At 43.4% G+C, this 18,211-nt stretch overlaps 1 protein-coding gene across 5 annotated transcripts in view; it reads left to right on the top strand.

Annotated features, from left to right (window-relative positions):
* The window catches only part of zeb2a (zinc finger E-box binding homeobox 2a), a 77,390-nt gene that overhangs the window by 45,224 nt on the left and 13,955 nt on the right, over nucleotides 1–18,211 (top strand). For all 5 annotated transcript variants that reach the window (XM_040147966.1, XM_040147969.1, XM_040147968.1 and 2 more), the window contains 4 exons: nucleotides 6,345–6,632; nucleotides 11,619–11,687; nucleotides 13,255–13,449; nucleotides 15,713–15,927. In XM_040147966.1, coding sequence (XP_040003900.1) covers nucleotides 6,345–6,632; nucleotides 11,619–11,687; nucleotides 13,255–13,449; nucleotides 15,713–15,927 — 767 coding nt within the window. The remainder of the gene's footprint in view (nucleotides 1–6,344; nucleotides 6,633–11,618; nucleotides 11,688–13,254; nucleotides 13,450–15,712; nucleotides 15,928–18,211) is intronic.

Raw genomic sequence — 18,211 nt, 5'->3', positions numbered from 1 at the left:
AAGCAGGGGGAAACTGTTAGCCTAGCTTAGCACAAAGACTGGAAGCAGGGGGAAACTGTTAGCCTAGCTTAGCACAAAGAGTGAAAACAGGGGGAAACTGTTAGCCTAGCTTAGCACAAAGACTGGAAGCAGGGGAAACCATAGACCTAGCTTAGCACAAAGACTGGAAGCAGGGGAACCGTTAGCCTAGCTTGGCACAAAGACTGAAAGCAGGGGGAACCGTTAGCCTAGCTTAGCACAAAGACTGGAAGCAGGGGAACCTTTAGCCTAGCTTGGCACAAAGACTGAAAGCAGGGGGAACCGTTAGCCTAGCTCCATCCAAAATCAAAACAAAAGTGTGTTTCCAGCAAATCTGCTTGTTGTGAGAGTTTAGAGTCTTCTAAAGATGTTGAAATAAAAATGTGATATGCTGATCCCAACACCAAGCGTCTGCCAGGTTTTATTTTCTGTGATCTTTTTTTCACCAACACACAAGAAAGAAACTAAATTGCCGGATTTGGAGGGGGAGGTCTGCCCACCCAGAACCTAATGTCTGAGTAAAGTAACTCCTTATTAATTAGCCGTCCACATACTTTTGGCCACGAAGTTTCTGAAATAAGGTAAAACTAAACCAAGTGTAGGACACGTACACTGTGTTGAAAGAAATGTGGACATTCTTTGGAGCCAACTCCCTGTAAATTGTATGTGGGCATACGGACAGTCGGTTGTCCGTATACTTTTGGCCATGCATCCATTACCTTCGTGTGTGTGTTTCCTCTCTTTGACGGTTCACTTCCAGCTCGTAGCCGCTAGGCAGCGACCTCATTTTCCACAGCAGCGTCTGTCTTACCTACTGGCCCCCCCTCCTCCCCCCTCTCCTCCCCCTCCGGTCGTTCGCTCAGGTGATCTGCTCTCAGGCGAGAGACACAGAGAGAGAGAGAGAGGAAAAAAGAGCGAGCTGGTTTCATCTCTCATTACCTTGCAGTGAGCGGCAGGATGCGGACGCAGCACCTGGACGAGGACGATCGCTGTTTGATTTTATCACTGTGTGGATGTGCAGCCAGGATTGATTTATTTATAAGAGGGGACAGAGTGTGGACACCTGGACGATTATCAGAGGACCGAAATGTTGCGTTTTACCTCCTGGTTTATGACGGAGGAGTCGTCCGCTGTGACCTGATGTGGAGATAAAGCAGATCGGATCTGTCAGGTACGGTTCAGCCGGTCGGTTTGTGAGTTGTGGAGGTTACGCTTATTCTCGAGGACTCTCCTGTAAATCTGCTGGAGCTGATTTCGACTCGATCCACCCCGAAGCCCCGCCCATCCTCGCTCGGGTTCACTGACTGAGCGTCGTGAAGTGGAGCGCTGTGATTGGCCGCTGTAATTCGAGCCTCACATCGAGGCTTGATGCTTGTTGGATGTTTTTGATACGATGGTTTGATGTTGAGCTGAACCGTTAATGCGTCGAAAATTAATCGCAGATTCATTAAGCAGAAACGCTACGCAAATATTTGTCGGCTCCAGATTCTCAAACGTTCAGATTTTCTGCTGTTTCCTCAGATATGTAATTGCAAATTGAATAAATTTGGTTTATGGTCTGTTGGTGGAACCACACAAGCAATTTGAATACTTTGCTCCCAGCGCTGAGAAATCACGGTCGGCGTCTTTCACAAATTTTCTGGCATTTTACGGACTACGTGATGAATTAAAGATGAATCAATAAGGTAGATGTTCCTGCGTTGCAGCCGTAGTCTGGCGTCCGTCTGTCTGCAGGGTTCTCTAGGATGGTCGAGAGATGATTAAAACCTATTCCTGCTACACAAAAATCATCAGTCGTTTTTTCAGACACACATATAGGTTATTAACGGTGGACGCCGCTTCACTTACAGGATTCATTACCCATCCTGTAATGTGAATATTTACCACGGAAATATAGTGTCAAAAAACGGTTTATGTCGGCAGAGATGAATCGATTTGTATTATCAGAAACGGAAAATTACTGAAAAACAATGCGAGTTCATCTGGAAACTTGACCAACTTTTATTGGGTGTCGTCGCAGTTGGAATCCGACGACGTTTCCATGAAGAACACACAGTCGTGACCAGGCAGATCTCTTCATTGGCCTCATGTTCACGTCTACATTTCCTGTTTCTCGTTTGTGTGTGTAATTGTTTTGAACCTGGGTCTTTTGGGGTTTCCGTTCTTTGGTGTTTTTTCTGTTGTTGTCTCTGTGCATCTTGTGTTTGCTGCAGTTTTTCTGGATTCGCGCTTATGATTTTTCGTGTCCATGTTCCCGCTAATTAAAACTTTGTCGTTTTCATGTTTGGTGCTCAATTTTGTTCGTAATCGCCGGATTTTACGTCGCCGTGCCCGTTGTTATCGAGTTGGTTTTTTCGGTGTTTTTGTCCGGGCGTGTTTTGTGGCGCGTGCGTCCGTGTGCAATACGACCGATCAGATTCTCGCAGGGTGTCTTTCAGAGCCAGAATGATGAAAGGATAAAAACTGGAGAGAAGAAGAGGAGTGTTTCCTCTTTTTCTTTCTTTCGTTCCGTCTCTTGGCCGCAGCACCTGCACTCGAGCCTCAGAGCCTGGAAAAAAAAAGAGTCAGGACACACAACCCAGTGTTCGGTCTGATCCATGTAACATACCTTCTCATGACCACCTGCCCGGAAACTCACCCCCTCCTCCCCCCTCAGAAACAGCTGGAGGCATGTGTTTGCTTTAAAAACCCGAGTCTGTTCTTCCTCCCAGAGCCCAAGAAAATGTTTGAGCAGAGGATGACGAAACGGAGGAGGAGAGGGAGGGAGGAGGGGGGAGGAGAGGGAGAAGATTAATGTGTCTTTGTAAAACGCCCCGGTTAGAGGGGGAGGAGGGCTCGCGGGGGTAATGCCCTGCGATGTGTTGTCGCTGCTTTGTCCTCGACTCCCTGAATGGACACAAAGGATGGACGGCTGCAGAGGTGACGGCCGCAGACAATGGAGCTCTGTGAGATTAGCAGGTCGCAGCGGCGGCGCTGAACAATGCCGGAGCGGCGAGTCGGTGGCGACGAGCGCGCTCAGCGCAGGACAAGAACAACAAGTTTTCACGCTGCAGTTAAGGTGCAGAGCCGCAGTTTGAGCTGAAGGTGTGTGTGTTCATGTGAGGGACAAAATGGTGGACGGCAGTGTTTTCAGAGGAGATGCGCGCCGGCTGCGTTGCCCCCGGTGACATCTGCCACTCTGCCACAGTCATGTGACCCGCCAGGCAAACAGTGCCGTGAATGGCTTTTGTTTGGGAGGTCACTGCTGCCCACCAACACACCGACCGACCAATCACAGTGCAGAGACACACACGAACTGAACTCACAACCTGCTCCATTAAACTGAAGAACCGCCGTCCGGGCTGCAGTTTTAAGGTGGAATTATCCCTGTGAGCCGTAGCTCAAACACGAGGTCGATTCTTTCTTTGGCCAGAGCAGAAATAATCTTTCTGTTTCTGGCCACTCGGTCTTCGGTCCCTCCAGTCAGTACACTTACAATAGTACATTTCAGTTTCATAGTCGTTAGGGACGTTTGTCTCAGAGCAGAAAGAAATGTAAGAAGGTTAAAAAAGGCGGCCCAAAGCAGAGAGAAAGAACCCACCCGGTGAACGGGACGGTGAGCACCGAACCGGGGCAAAGCGAAGCACATAGCAGTTCCCTCCAAGCCCCCTGAAGCAGAGATCTACATACAAACCTTCCCTCAAGTTATCTCCACTTGCTGCCTCTTTACACTTGTCCTGCATCTCAGAGGGACAACGTTTGTCTGACGGCTGGATCCACACGTCAACATCAATAGACCACACGGTGCCTGTTTACACATACGGATGTTTGAACGGACATAAGATTTATACATATATTTATGTAATATGTGGTACACAAGTGCATAATCCAGATAAAAACACGATTTTAATATAAGCATCGTACGAACATAGCATGACTGTTCATTACATACACATGGACAGAGACATGCATGGACGTACCATATTATTCACAGCGGCGGCTGGTTGTCGGTACCGGTGACAGAAACTGGCGAAGGCTCGGATGCTCCGAGCCGGTTGGTCGATCCTTGGTGGGTTGATGCTCAGAGGTCGCTGAGGTGTTCGCAGTGGCGGCCGGTCGGTCGCTGCGGTGCTGCGAGCTGCTGAGTGCGGTTTCCGTGGCTTTCCGTGTACGTTTACATTCGTGTTTGTGCGGTTCTGACTTTCTGTTCACGTCTCTCTTCTGTGGCCTGATATCGGTTGGTGAAGTGTGAAAACATCAGGGAAAAAAATCCAGGACTTCATCCTTCTGCCCCCGACAGAGTTTGATAGGTTGGATTTTATGAACCATCAGAGTTTTGTCAGTGACAAACACTGTAAACACTGTAGTGTTTGCCTTTGCGTATTTTCGGATGTGTGTGTGTGTTCTTGTCGTTTTTGTCGTTCCACCTCTTTTGTGTGTGCGTGGGTGTTTTTCAGCTAAGAAAACTGTGTTTGCGTCCGTTCCAGTTTCTTGTGTCCGCGTTGCTTTTTTTAAAGGCTCGCGTCTGTTCACGTTTTCACAAATGTGTGTTGTGTGGTTTTTTCTGCTCACGTTCCTGTTGGTGCTTTTTTGAGCTCCGATTTCTGTTCACGCTCATGTCAGACCAGTTCGGTGTGTGAATCCCAGTCCAGGGTTTTCTTCTGACAGGTCGTACTCTATTAATATTAATACTGCATGAATGTTGTCAGTGAAACCAAACGGCGGCGAGAAGTGAATCTTTCTTCTTCCAGCCAAAAGGCAAAAACCACAAAAGCAGTGGGTGTAGAGGGGGAGGCCGCGGGGGGGGGTTAAGTCGTTGAGTGAGATCATGTTATATCCCAACATATACCTTAGACCACACAACAAGCATTCACGTCTCACTTTTCAGCTCTTTCTTTTCTTCCTCTTTTCTTTTTTTTTTTTTGATCACAGAGGGCATTACCCTGTCTGAACTCCCCCTAAATCCTGGTGGTCACACCTCTTATTAAAGCCGGTTTTGTCCCACGCCCTCCACCCCCGCCCCTGCTCTTGGTATTCAGCCCAGGTCAGCAGATTTCGGCCCGGCCCACCGTGGCTCCCCTTTTTAATTTGCACCTGTTGCGCAGTTGTCCGGGAGGCAAGTGCCGCAGCTCGTAGGCAGACAAAGATCATATTATGAACAGATATGCACAGACTAATCTCCACGTACCCGAAGGGGAAGAGAAAAAAACCCGAGAAGCAGTATTTTATTTTCCTTTCCCTGGGAACCTGCACGCCGCTCGGACGTAAAGGTTTACAGTTTGGAAACTGGCAGCAGATAAAATCCCTGGAGGAGAAAAAGCTTCACTTCACTTCCCACTCACTCCTGAGCTGGCAGCCGCCTCCTCAGATAAGACGCATGAGAGCTTGTCGAAATATTGCTTTATTAGGCATACACTAAAGTGAAAATGAAGCTGAAAATTGTTCCCTTTTCTGGCCGACTTCAGGCCCTGCTTGCTGGTTCCCATGATGTCATGGTACTTTACTGTCTGCTGTTATTCCTCCTCCCCCCGTCCTCCCCATTTGTACTTCACCTCCATCACACTGTGTAGGCAGGTCTACCATGGACCCGCTTTATATCTGTGTCACCGTTACATTCAAGCGGCAGAGCTGAGCATTTGTTTGTCTGAACGTTAAATAGCCGGTAACCTGCGGTCTGAGACGCTTCCTGCCGTTCCCGCAGTTCTCAGTCCTCCGCCCGTCAAGATGAAATGAATTCTCTGTCCGACAGAGAAGATGTTTTCCAAACAGAGACGGTGGCAGGAATCCACACATTTCTTTGCTCAGTTTATACAAAGTGAATCAAGATTTAAACAATAATTGTGAGTTATGGCAGTGTGTCTTCACACTCGAGTTTTCCGGCTACACTTTACTTTTACTTAAAGTGTGAGATTGTGCAAAATACACTTGACGTTTTGGCAGTGGGGCGCTTCAGTGTGGAAGTGTACAAGCGCCCGTAAATATCCACCTTTTGTTTTTGCACCTCAGTTTTTGTGCAGACGAACCGAACCAGATGCCGACTGCCGCCTGTCGCTTGATATATGTACTGTACCATAAAATGTTTGAACTATTTCTCGACTGGTATTTTTACAGCGTGGTACTAGTACTTTCACCTCAGTCAAGGATCAGAGTTCACCCACTCTGTCCTCCGTCTGAATGTTTAGCCATTGAACATTTACAGCCTTCAGTCCCCTGAGAGTCTGAGCCAGACAGAAAAAAACCTCCCAGTCCAGGAATGTGTCCTCCTCCTCCTCCTCCCGGTCCCGGTCTTGGTCCGGATGTTGTTGTTGAAACCTAACATGCCTACTGGTGTTGTGTTTGCGTTGCAGTGTTGAACTACGAGAATGTGGTGGAGGCGGGTTCGGAGACAGACGAGGACGACAGGACGCTGGTCTCTGAGGACAACGGCCTCGCTAATGGAAGAGGAGGAGGAGGGGAGGATGAAGAGGCGGGCAGCCCGGCCGGTGTGCCCGCTCTGGAGGCGTCGCCCCGGGTCGCCCATGCCCTGCTGTCGTGCCGGGGCCCGGAGGGCTCAGAGAGCCGGGAGGCGCTACAGAACCACCACCACCACGGCTGGAGACTCGGAGACGACACCAACGGACGCCTGAACGGCAACGGTAAGACACGACACCGCCCCGACGAAACACGTGTCGTACGAGGCTTAACTGAGAATCACAGCAATTACGACGATAATAAAATATTTAATTTGTAGAGCACGTTTCAAGCATCGTCAACATCGAATCAAAGATCGTAGAAAACTGAAACGCGTGGTATCGGCAGATGGAGAAACCCATTGTAATGGAACTGTAGATGTTTAAATTGACATTTACGCTCTGAGGACTTCTCGCTTGGAAGAAAATAAATCAAAAGCTGGAGAACAGCTACCAAATGGATGTTGTGGTGAGACTGTTTCGGCTCCCGGGTTAAATTTATTAGTATTTTAGTTGCGCTGCAAAACTGTGTCATCGAGACATTTTTGTCTGTCATTGAGTCCAAAAGTCTTGTTTTCTTAGGATAAGTTAACGAAGCAGCCGATGAGGTGAGATTGTTTTAATATCTTTCCAAGACATAAATCAACTTGTTATTTTGACAGAGAACAGAATAAGCAGCAGATTGCTGCACTGCAATAAAGACAAATAACATTTGGGCCCGGAAAAGTTATTATTCCAGTGGTTTAGTAAAACAAAGATTTCAGGGCTCAAGAATGGACAAAAATGACTTGATAAGATGATTTTTTTTTTCTTCATGTCATTGATTCTGGGGCTACAATTAACAATTATTTTCATTACTGATTAACCTGACAGATATCTTCATAATTAACTGATTAAATGTTTTTTCTATAAACAGTGAAAAATGTGCATCCCAGTTTCCCAGAGTCTAGTGTGACGTCTTCAAATGTCTCATTTTGACCGACAGTTCAAAACCAAAGAGATTAGCTCTAGTATCTAAAAATCAGACAATTTCCAAACCTAACCAGAGCTTTCAACTGCATCGCATGGTCTTCCTTTAGTAAATGGAGTTGGTGCAGTCACATGTGCCGAATGAAGACTGTGAGATGCGTCTGAAAGCTGCAAAAGCTAGTAAGTGGTCCTTTGAGCTAAAATGAGCTAATTTGTTGCACCAAGGCCAAGTTTTGAAGCTCTGGATATTTGTTTTGTGGGATTTTGGGACTTGAAGTGCCGTTTAAATTTTATCATTTAAAGTTAACTATGGTGCTTTAAAAGGTGTAAGTGAACAATTTTTAGACCAAGAAAAATGCGTAAGTACATTTCTGAATAAATACAACAACTTAACAGTTTTTTACAGGAGAAAGAAAACAGCTACTAGGCAGAGAAAGTCAGAGACACAAAGCTATTTTGAAGTTAATGAAGAATGTTATGAGGGAATTAAATATCATAATTAAGAGAATTAAAAATGGACAAATACACAAATACGTACAATTTTTTAAGAATCTTTTCAGGCCTCATTAAATGTATTTGAGGTAGGGAGGGCTTGGTTAGACATGGGAGTAGTGATGCAACTAACAATTATATTCATTATCGATTAATCTGCTGCTTATTTTCTTGATTAGTCGGCTAAAGATTCGAAAACCGTGAAAAATGCTCGTCACAATATCTTGCAGCGACTTCAAGAAAGGACTTGTTTTTTACGATCACCAGTCCAAACCCCTTAATATCCAGTTACAGCCGCAAATCCTCCATTTGAGACCCTGGAACTATATTTTCCACATTTTGCTTGAAAAATGACCTTCAGGATGAATTGATTATCAAAATAGTTGTCGATGGACTAATGGATTAATCGACTAAGTGTTGCTTAGTAGCTCAGTATTTCTAAACTCCTGGCTACGGTCCTGGTTGAAGAAACTCTGCCCAAAGGCCAGGAGGGAATTTTAATGCTTAAATATTCCGGGTCAGGTTAAAGTGACGTCTCGCTGCAGGGTCGGGTCTACGTGATCCTCAGCTTTTCATACGTGCATCGGTGAAAGATGTAATTTGTTGTGACAAAAAGAGGATAAATGTCCTTTGAGCAGCAGGTGATGAAGTCGATGCTGCCGACAGGACAGTTGGTGTCAGCGGAGCCACAAAGACAAATACTTTTAATTAGGATTCAAACGGGCTCGTTCGGGGGAGCGGGACTCATTAACAGAGCTAAATGAAATCTGGAGCTTTATGACGGCCATTTACATGTATAATAAGGCCAGCGGAGTGACAGATACAGAGCGCAGGGAGACGTCAGCAGAGACAGACGCTTTAACAAACAGACGGCAGCGTCCATCCATCAGCACTAATGACCCGGCTGAACCCGCAGCACTGCAAAAAATTCCCCCCATTTAAAACATGGAACAGAATCCAAATTACGGAACCAAAATGCAGAAAAGTGTTAAAGTCAGAGACACGTCTTCTTCATCATCATCATCATCAGGATCATCAGAGTGAAGATTATTACGTTAACAGCTGCTGCGCTCGGTCTACGTCACCGGCAGTTCAGAAGAAGTCATTTTTAAAGGGACTGGAAGTGTGATTGTTTGATTTTGGTAAATGACACAATCATATTAAAATGACTGGAAGTATCAGGGTGTGGAGACTCATCAGGCCTCATGCAAGAACACTTTGGATTCTTCTTAACCTCAAATGAATAAAAAAGGTACAGAAAAAAGTACAACAGTCACAACAGCACGATGAAGAGCACGACTGTTTGAAATATAACATGAGAAACATTCTTAGTAAAACCCTTTTTCAAGTCCCGCTGGGTGCGGAGGACAACGATGCGGTTCGGAAACGGCGCACAGCGAAGACGACCCACCTGTGATCTGATCTGAGCGCTGTAGGACACATTTACCGAGGGAGAATGACTTTAAAAATGAAACGCTTCCTCTGGCTAGTTTCAGTCAGGGCCATCCCGTTAACATGTAAATTACAGCAACATGCAAGATGAATGGAAACTGGATCAAGTCCATTTAGTGGAGAGTAAAAACACTGGATCCTATATATCCCACGATGCACCTGGTTAGTGTCTGTCATTAGAGCCTCAGCGGAGTGTCTCTGTAAGTCGGACAAGTGGACCGAGTCCGACGGTCAGCACAAGACTCGTACGACAGGCCGGGACCGCTCCGGACGTTCATTCGTACCCAAACACGAGAAACCCGACGATGGTGGCGAGTGCAGTCAAATCTCTGCTACCTCCAGAAGAAGGAATCTGTCGGTGCGAGCGCTTCCTTCACGGGACGATTGTTTGCCTCCTCCGAGGGGCAGATGGCGTCTCTGAGCGATATTCTCGAGTACAAACAACACCTCCGGGTGAAGAAACTCACTGATCTGACACAGAGAGGGGAGAAGCTGCTACTATGACATCTAAAGCTTAATCAGACACACAGCTGAAAGCTACTGAGAACGTAAGATGGAAGGAGAGAGAGAAGGGAAGAGAAAACGCAACAGTGGAAGACTGGAAAAAAGAAAGAAAGTGAAAAGGAACGAAAAAAATTAAGAAAAATGAGGAAAGAGACGATTTGAGAGGAAGATGGAAAGGAAAGGGAAGGAAACACGAAGAGGGGGGGACAAAAGGTAGGAAAGGAAAAAGGAGAAGGGAGAACCTGGTAGAAAGAAAGAAAGAAAGAAAGACAGGAAAGAGAAAAACTGGAAAAGAAACCAAAATGGAGAAAGAAGATTTGGAAGAAGGAACAATTGGAGGAGAGAAAATATAAGAAAATAAAAAGAAAAGGAAAAAAAAACAAACACACAGAGGAGTAAACTAAGAACAGAGGTGTTTTCAGACAGAAAGAGAAAAGGAAGAAGCAGCAGCTGTTGACTCAGAAACATTTGAACCACAAACAGAAGTGAAAACCTCATTATTCTGCCTTCACCTCCATCTTGTCTCTCGAGGAAAGAAAAAAAAGAGGAATGAAAACACAAAGAGCCTCCATTTTACTCTCTACAACAACAATGACAACAGGAGGAGGAGTGGGTGAAAACAGAAAGAGCAGAGTAGAAGAAGGATTTCAAGCCACAGATACAGAAACAGACCGACTTTAAACCGAGAACTACATCCTGACAAAATTCTCCCCACTGCTTCTTTACGAAGCAACACAGCTTGATCTCTGCGTCTGTCTCTCATTTGTTTCCTTATTGTTCGACTTTATTCATTCGTCCACTGTGTTATCTGACTTATAATGTCGGTCTACATCTGTCACATTTCTGTTCAGAGTACAAATCAGTGTGGGAAGGTTCGAGTCCCGTTGGCTGGCGGGACGCTACAAGCTTTGAATGAATAAAAGATCCTTATTTTGATTTGGCTCTTTATCAGATGCAAACACATTTTCTTTCATAGTTGGAGTCATGTTAAAAACATTTTACCCGTCACCGCGTTTTGTGTTGTGGAAGTAAAAGGGAAGAATCTTCACACCCACCTCTGCTTGAACTCTGCCGCTTCACATTTTCAGCCAGAAACTTTATTCAGACTTTAATTTGATCGATGCTCTTTCTACTTGATCTCCGATGTTCATCTTAATGATATATTTCAGACGGCATCATTAAACAGAGCCCTGCCAGAACGTGTCATGTCCGAATCTGAAAAGATATTTATTTGAGGATTTGTTGGGAAAAAACGATGGATCCCTTTTCAGGTGAGGCAGAGCAGCTCAACATCACAGGGAACTTAATGACCTATTTTTCTAATTTCATTTTGATTTAACGTAGTTTTTGTGTTATAATTTCTCTGATACAATTTCATATTTATTTATTCTTCCTTCTTCCCCCTGGGTAACGGGATGGTGGGGGAGGCGATACCCCCCCGTCGTTGCAGGGGAGGCAGAGGGAGGCGAAGGGGGAGGTGTGTCCCTCCTTTGAAGGGCTGAATGAAGCTTATGATACTTGTGACTCCCATTGAGGAGTCACATGAGGAGGCCCAGGAGGAACAAACACAATAGGCCACAGTTGTAGGTTCACTCATTATGTGGAAAATACCTTCAGATTGTGATTCCGTCAGGGAGGAGTCCAGCTGACCGCCTGCAGCGCTCAGACCCCCGAGTATCCGAAACCTCCATCGGACCGCCGAGGAGCAGGAGATGAGTAAATGTCTCTGTCTGTCTTCTGTCATTTTCTTAACAGATGACAGGAAGGACGAGTATGAGCCTCTCGGTCCGGAGGTGTCGCTGAACGCTGTAGGAAACGGTACAGGTGAATACGTAATAATCATATGCATATTGTATATAATCTTTACACATGTCAAGGTGATGGATGTGGGAGAGGCCCGACCCTCCCTCAGCATCATGACCTGCCAGGTCTGTTTAAGTGGAAACAGATACCGGTGCTCATCGTTCAGGTCTGTCAGTTGGAGTACGGAAGCCCAGTCATGCCAAGAACGGAAAAAAAAGATCAAATGACAGAATGAAACACTCATGATGACCTCAAATTAGAAGACAATATGTCAAAATTGTAAATTACTGTGTCATACTGTGAGCAACACTAGCTAACGTTAGCTTAGCAACGGAGTCCGCTGAAGTTAACAAAGGACCGGCTCCCAGCACAACACAGACGCCAACATGCAACGAGAATTGATCAGTTCGGCGTCTCTAGCTTAGTACGGTTGTTCCTATTTAAAAAAAACATAACGTTAGTGAAACTACAGTCTCATATAGCCAGACCTGTCTCCACACTCGGCTTAAACACTGCCTGCACTGGAGAGTCAACCATACTCATTAGACTCAGACACAGCTTGTAGTCACACTCGTTCAGATCCCCTCCAGTCTCGGGTTTGGCCGAGGCCCAGGACGCTGACTGCAGTTCACTTACCGGCCACCGGTGTCAGTAACGAGGGTTTTCTGGACGTTACGCGCAGAACCTTTACATCTATTATCATTCTGAATTACTCCAATGTATTCCAACAGTTGAGTACGATCTTGGCTTCTTATCCAATAATTTGACTGTATGTTTTATTTTATTTTTTTTAATCTTACTCCATTATTCTGACTTAGTATCTCAATACCAATTACAAAAGCTAATTTTTTGTACGTATCTCTTGACTTTTTTGACCTTAATTTTACAGGTTATAATTTTATAGTAATATTAAGAAAGTCATCTTTTTCTTGCAAGAATCGTTCAGTAACAAAACTACAGATTAATTTATTAATCATTTAATACTGGAAACATGAATTTCAGCATATGTTGAATTGTTTGCTTGCCTGTAGTCAGGTTTCACATTCATAAATTTCACTGTATTTTCCCTGTAATTAGTTCCACCTACATCTTTTTTTTTCAGTTTCATGATTCTGATACAGTACAATATAGACAATACCATGAGTGTTTTTATTTTTATCATTTTTCCTTTTACTGTTGGAGAAATATTTCTTTACTAGTCCCATAATTTGGATTTGAAGCTCTTCCCCAGATCAGGTGTTGAACAGCGGAAACAGAAGCAGAACTTAAGTTACACGTTATGAACGTTGTTAAAAAAAAGGCCCATAAAAGAGGTAAAGCGGTAGTTTCCAACAGTTCCAATGCAACTTCTTTTAAAGTTTGTTATCTTTAAGGCTCAATTCTGGGTCCTCTCTGGTTCACTACTTTTTATATCATGTCTGCCACTCCGCAGTGTAATGTATATTTTGATGCACTGTGTCATGTCTTGTCATGTCATGACAGTTTATCGCTTTTTAAACACAGGATTATTGTAAATGCTAACAAAACAGTTTGCTGTTTTCAAAGTCTTGTGTCCCTGAACTCATCGCCTTTTGTTTCCTGTGCTCAGCGAGGCGACTGGAAGGTGTCTCTGAGCTGGACGAGTACTTTCTGAAACGTAAACTGGAGGAGGGTGATGGTCACCCTGCAACCATCGCCGAGTACCTGCAACGCAGCGACACTGCCATTATTTACCCTGAAGCCCCGGAGGAGGTGACGAGGCTGGGCACGCCTGAGGCCATCGGTCAGGACGACAGTGAGCACGGTAAGAGGAGGAACCGTCCAAATACCGAACACCATGTGCAACAAACGGGCTGATCAACTCTTATAAAGGAAAAAAAATCTTCCCACATGAAGGTCACATTGGGACTAAAAGACGTGTTTGGTCATGTCCAGTGGTCAACAGCAGTGGGCCATTCTATGAAACAGTGTGAGATACTTGTGAAAACTGTGGACTTCATGTGCTGCCATGACCTTTCATTAACTCAGAAAATCAGTACTGTATAATTAAAGGAAGCAAAGGGAAAATTTCACATCATCAAATGTAAAAATATCATTCGGTCAAAAATGTGTTTATATAGTGATTGGAAAAAATTACCAAAAATTAAAATATAGCACTTTTCACAGACATAAGTCACAAAGTGCTTCACAAGAGCATTACACAACATACAAGAGAAAAGAGCACAGAGGATGACGATGAAGAAGATGAAGCGACCACCTGAGCCACGTAAAAAGCACAAAGCTAAAATCACAATACATAATAAAAATACACAGAACACGATAAAATACACAATAAATAGCTATAATATGTAAACGTAATACATGATAATATGTATCATATAAATGATATACAATAGTTAATCTGATTAAAATCTGCCCCAAGGGCAGCAAACATAAAGAGAATAACAGGGCACAGTTCATTTAAATGGCTAAATTCCATGTTCCGTTGCCAGGTTTCAGTCAGGAACTGCAAAGCCAAATTTTCCCTACTAAATATGTCATTTAGTAGGTGAGCCTTTTTCACCACAGAGCGAGTAATCAAACACATTTTGTTTGAGGCAGCCGCCATATCATCATTAGCGCAGGCTCCTTCAGCTTTAGGGGTGCGTACAATCGGAAGGATCCCTTCGCGCACCACTGAAATCCTGACCATAACAAAGACACGGGCGGGGTAGTTGTGGACCCACCAAACCACGGCGAGTGTTGGGGAACACCGCAGATGGTGGGGCTGCACCACAAACATGTGGCGACGGACTGTCCCACCTCAACACCAGGGTAAATCAGCGTGGGCCTTATGGTCGCGGGGATACAATTCTAGAGGTTGGAAGCAAGAGCTCGCTTCCGGAGACATTGCAATTTAGTTTCTCGCCTCCTCCTAAAGCCCCTCTTAGCCGACGACCCTAGTTTTCCCCTCCAATCGCACCGCAGCAGTAAGCCATGGGGCGATGACAAACAACCGGGGTTGGAGGTGGATAGCTCCCAACGTTTTTTAGTTAATTAGCGATAAAATAGTCAAGAAATGGGACGTTGTGTGGCTCAGTTACCTATTTTTGAATTGACAAAATTTTAAAAATTGCACTAATGACATAAAGTAGTAAATAAAGAAAGCAAAGGGACGTGCAAATATCACAGCCAAAAGAAATTGCATAATGTATTAAAAATGAATGGATGTGAATTTATTTCAGTTACGAAACATCTTCATTCTATTTAATAAAGAGGCATGATCAAAATATCATGATCACAAATTTGTGCGTAAATTCATAGGAAAAGAAAACAATCTGTTGAAAATGAATTGGTACAAATCAATTTCATGGAGCCTTCTGTGAATTACTGATCTAAATTATATAATTATTATATATTATATTATTATTTTACTTCCCTTTTAGTTTTTGTGTTTTTAAATGCTCTCACAGTTAGTAAAGGTGTCCCACAAGGCTCTGTTCTGGCTCCTCTTTTGTTCACTGTATATATAGATAATATTATCTCTGCCACTTTTTATGCAGATGACACCATTTTCAATGACACATCACCTTATCAATAGAAAAGATGAAACATTTGGGTTTTCTAGGGCGGCAGTTTAACACATGGACAGCTCCTTTCTCTTACACTGAGACACATGAAGGTCATGATGGGACAGAGCAAAGATTTAAAGGATACTGACAAAATCTCCATTTTATGGATAATAAGAAAAATACGACAAAATAACAAAAACACGGTACCTCATGTTGCTACCCTTTTTTGGGTTGAAAAATCAAAAAAAGTAACTTTAATGACTTAATGCAGTATCGAGTAGGGACTTGTTTATCTAAAAAGATCAGACAAACAAAAACGGTTCATAAAGTCATAAAAATTTGCAAATCTATAAAAAACACTTTCTTGAGAACGAATGGTTTTGAATGAGCTTAACATCGATTATTTTTGAGTGTAAAGCATAGTTGTCTTTTAGTTCTTGTATTTGGTGTCTTTTTTGTGACCTTGGCCCTCATTACCTGACCTTTAGCCTCTGACCTCTGTCTCTCTGGCTGCAGACCTGCAGCCCGGAACTCCTGACGACTTCGCCCAGCTGCTCACCTGTCCTTACTGCGACCGCGGCTACAAACGTCTGACGTCTCTGAAGGAACACATCAAATATCGTCATGAAAAGAACGAGGAGAGCTTCACCTGCCCGCTGTGTGCCGACACCTTCAGCCACCGCACACAGCTGGAGCGTCACATGACGACGCACAAACCTGCCAGAGACCAGGTAAAAAACACCTGCATGAACCCTCAACCTTATGTTTTCATTTTCATTCCATCCACGGTTCTTGTCACACAGCCATGTTACACAGAACAGATGAACCAGTCTGGTGTCATCTGAAGTTTTGTTTTTGTTAATTTTGCTCCTTTAAGTCACTTTAACTTCCTGATTTTCCCTTGAAATTTCCCTTCAAATTTAGTATAAATAAGTGTAAATGTTAAAACTTTAGAGCTGTTTCAAAAAATAAACATTTGTTCGACCCTAATCTCATAAATTGTCATTTTCCATAAGCTGTGAGTTTCTCAGTGTTGAACAGAAGAGGACCGAGGATTGAGCCATGGGGAACTCCGTGTCATCATTGTTCACTTTAATGTGTAACAATCAACATAATGATCCTGATCCTGCAAATACTGTAGGGCTGTAGGATACTGTAGATTTCCAACAACCAGTGTAGGAAAATAAACGGATCCAACAGGGTGCCTTGTTGTCGATGAATTGATTAGTAGATTGACAGAAAATTAATGGATAAGTTATTAATCTTTTCAGTAATTTTTCAGTCAAAAATGCCCCAAACATTTGGTGGTTTCAGCTTTTTTGAAGTGTACAGAATTGCTGCCTTCCTTTGTCATATATCACTGTAATCTGAATCTCTTTGAGTTTTAAACTGTGTTTCAGATAAAACGAAACAAACAAACAAACAAAACATTTGAATACATCACCTTGGACACTGGGAAATTATAAAATGTCACTTTTTTTTTGATATTACAATCAATTGATTAATGAAGAAATAATGAGTGGATTAATCGATAATAAACATAATCATTAGTTGCAGTTGTAAAGTTGTTAGAAATGAACTTGCTTTGACTTCACAAACTCATGTTGCTTGTTCAAGCTTTGTTGAAACTGGAGCTAGACTGATAAACCTGTCAGGTCAAAATATCCTAATGATAATAAAAAATAAAAAAAAAATACAAATACAGCAGCGGGATCTATATCATGATTGTTTATGTTGTGTTTATCAAAAAATATCTCTATCAGCCTAATAAATCTTGTATCAGTCGGGCTATGTTTCAACCAGAACTCAAGGAACATTATTTAAAAAACAAAAAAAACAAAACAAGATTAAAATTCAAATTAATTTCAGGCTGAATTTTAGATTGTGGCCCAGTCCTAAACGTCTGACCCAGTTCTCCCAGTCTGTCCAGTAACATGTTGTGGACTGAAACCTCGGGACTCTTCAGTGAGGATCAGATTTGTTGAGCTTTTATGTTTTATGTTTTATGTTCAGCTTATTAGCAGCTGCATTTTCTTGCCCCCCCCCCGAACCCAAGCTGCCGCCTTCAGTGCTGCATGCATGGGATGTGCGAGCATATTGACTTCCCCGGGCCATCTGACTTTTTACATCAGCTGTTGATGGAACTGAAACTGGGACAGATTTGATTAGAAATTACCACTAATGAACAAACATGTATCCCCTTTTCTTTTTTTATTTCCAGACCTTAAGTGTAAATGTCTCACACTGTCATTTTCTACAGCGTGTAAATATAGTTCAGGGTGTTAAGTAGTAATCTAATAATAAGCTGGTGTTAAATGTGTCCTGCACACGCCTGTTTGCTGCCCCTCACGATCCAAAATTCACATTAGACTCGGTAACTAAGCAGTGAATCATTCAATTTTCCAATTACACTGCGATCATAATGAGATTTCCTGAGCTAAGCCCGTCGGCTTCAGACCTCCTCAGATCACCGTCACAGAAGCACAAACTCCCTCCCTGAATGCATACCTGACCCCCCCGCCTCGACCAGACTAACACCCCTCACTGCTTTAACCAGGAGCAGATGGTCTTTTCCCTGCTGGTTTAAAGAATCATAATCCTCAAATGACTTTAAGTGCTTGTTTATATGTGTACTTCCTCTGCGTTAAACTGTTAAAGAGAGACTCTGAGAGGAGAGTCACGGTTTCTCACAGGCAGACAGTCAACAAACATCTCAATCAGAGATGTCAGGGCAGAAAGTTACTAAATCTGTCGGTAAAATGAGAAAACAAGTTGTTTTTAATGTTATTTAATCCAGTGGTTCCCAAACCTTGTTAAAGCAGGGCTCCCCCTCACTGTAGGTGGCTGATAGTAGATTGACAGTACTCTTGAAAGTTCTCTTTTCATTTCATTTTGAACTTTTGCATTATATTTTCTAAAGGAGGAGCCCCGTGTGTAACATCTCTAATAAACATAACTCAGCAGTATATATGTTTAGGTACACCGGCTGTGTTTAGGCTGTTCCAAATGACATAA

Source organism: Xiphias gladius, chromosome 16 (assembly GCF_016859285.1).
Source record: "Xiphias gladius isolate SHS-SW01 ecotype Sanya breed wild chromosome 16, ASM1685928v1, whole genome shotgun sequence".
NCBI lineage: Eukaryota > Metazoa > Chordata > Actinopteri > Istiophoriformes > Xiphiidae > Xiphias > Xiphias gladius.
The sequence above is the reverse complement of the archived record's forward strand: the minus strand, read 5'-3'. Positions and strand labels throughout refer to the sequence as shown.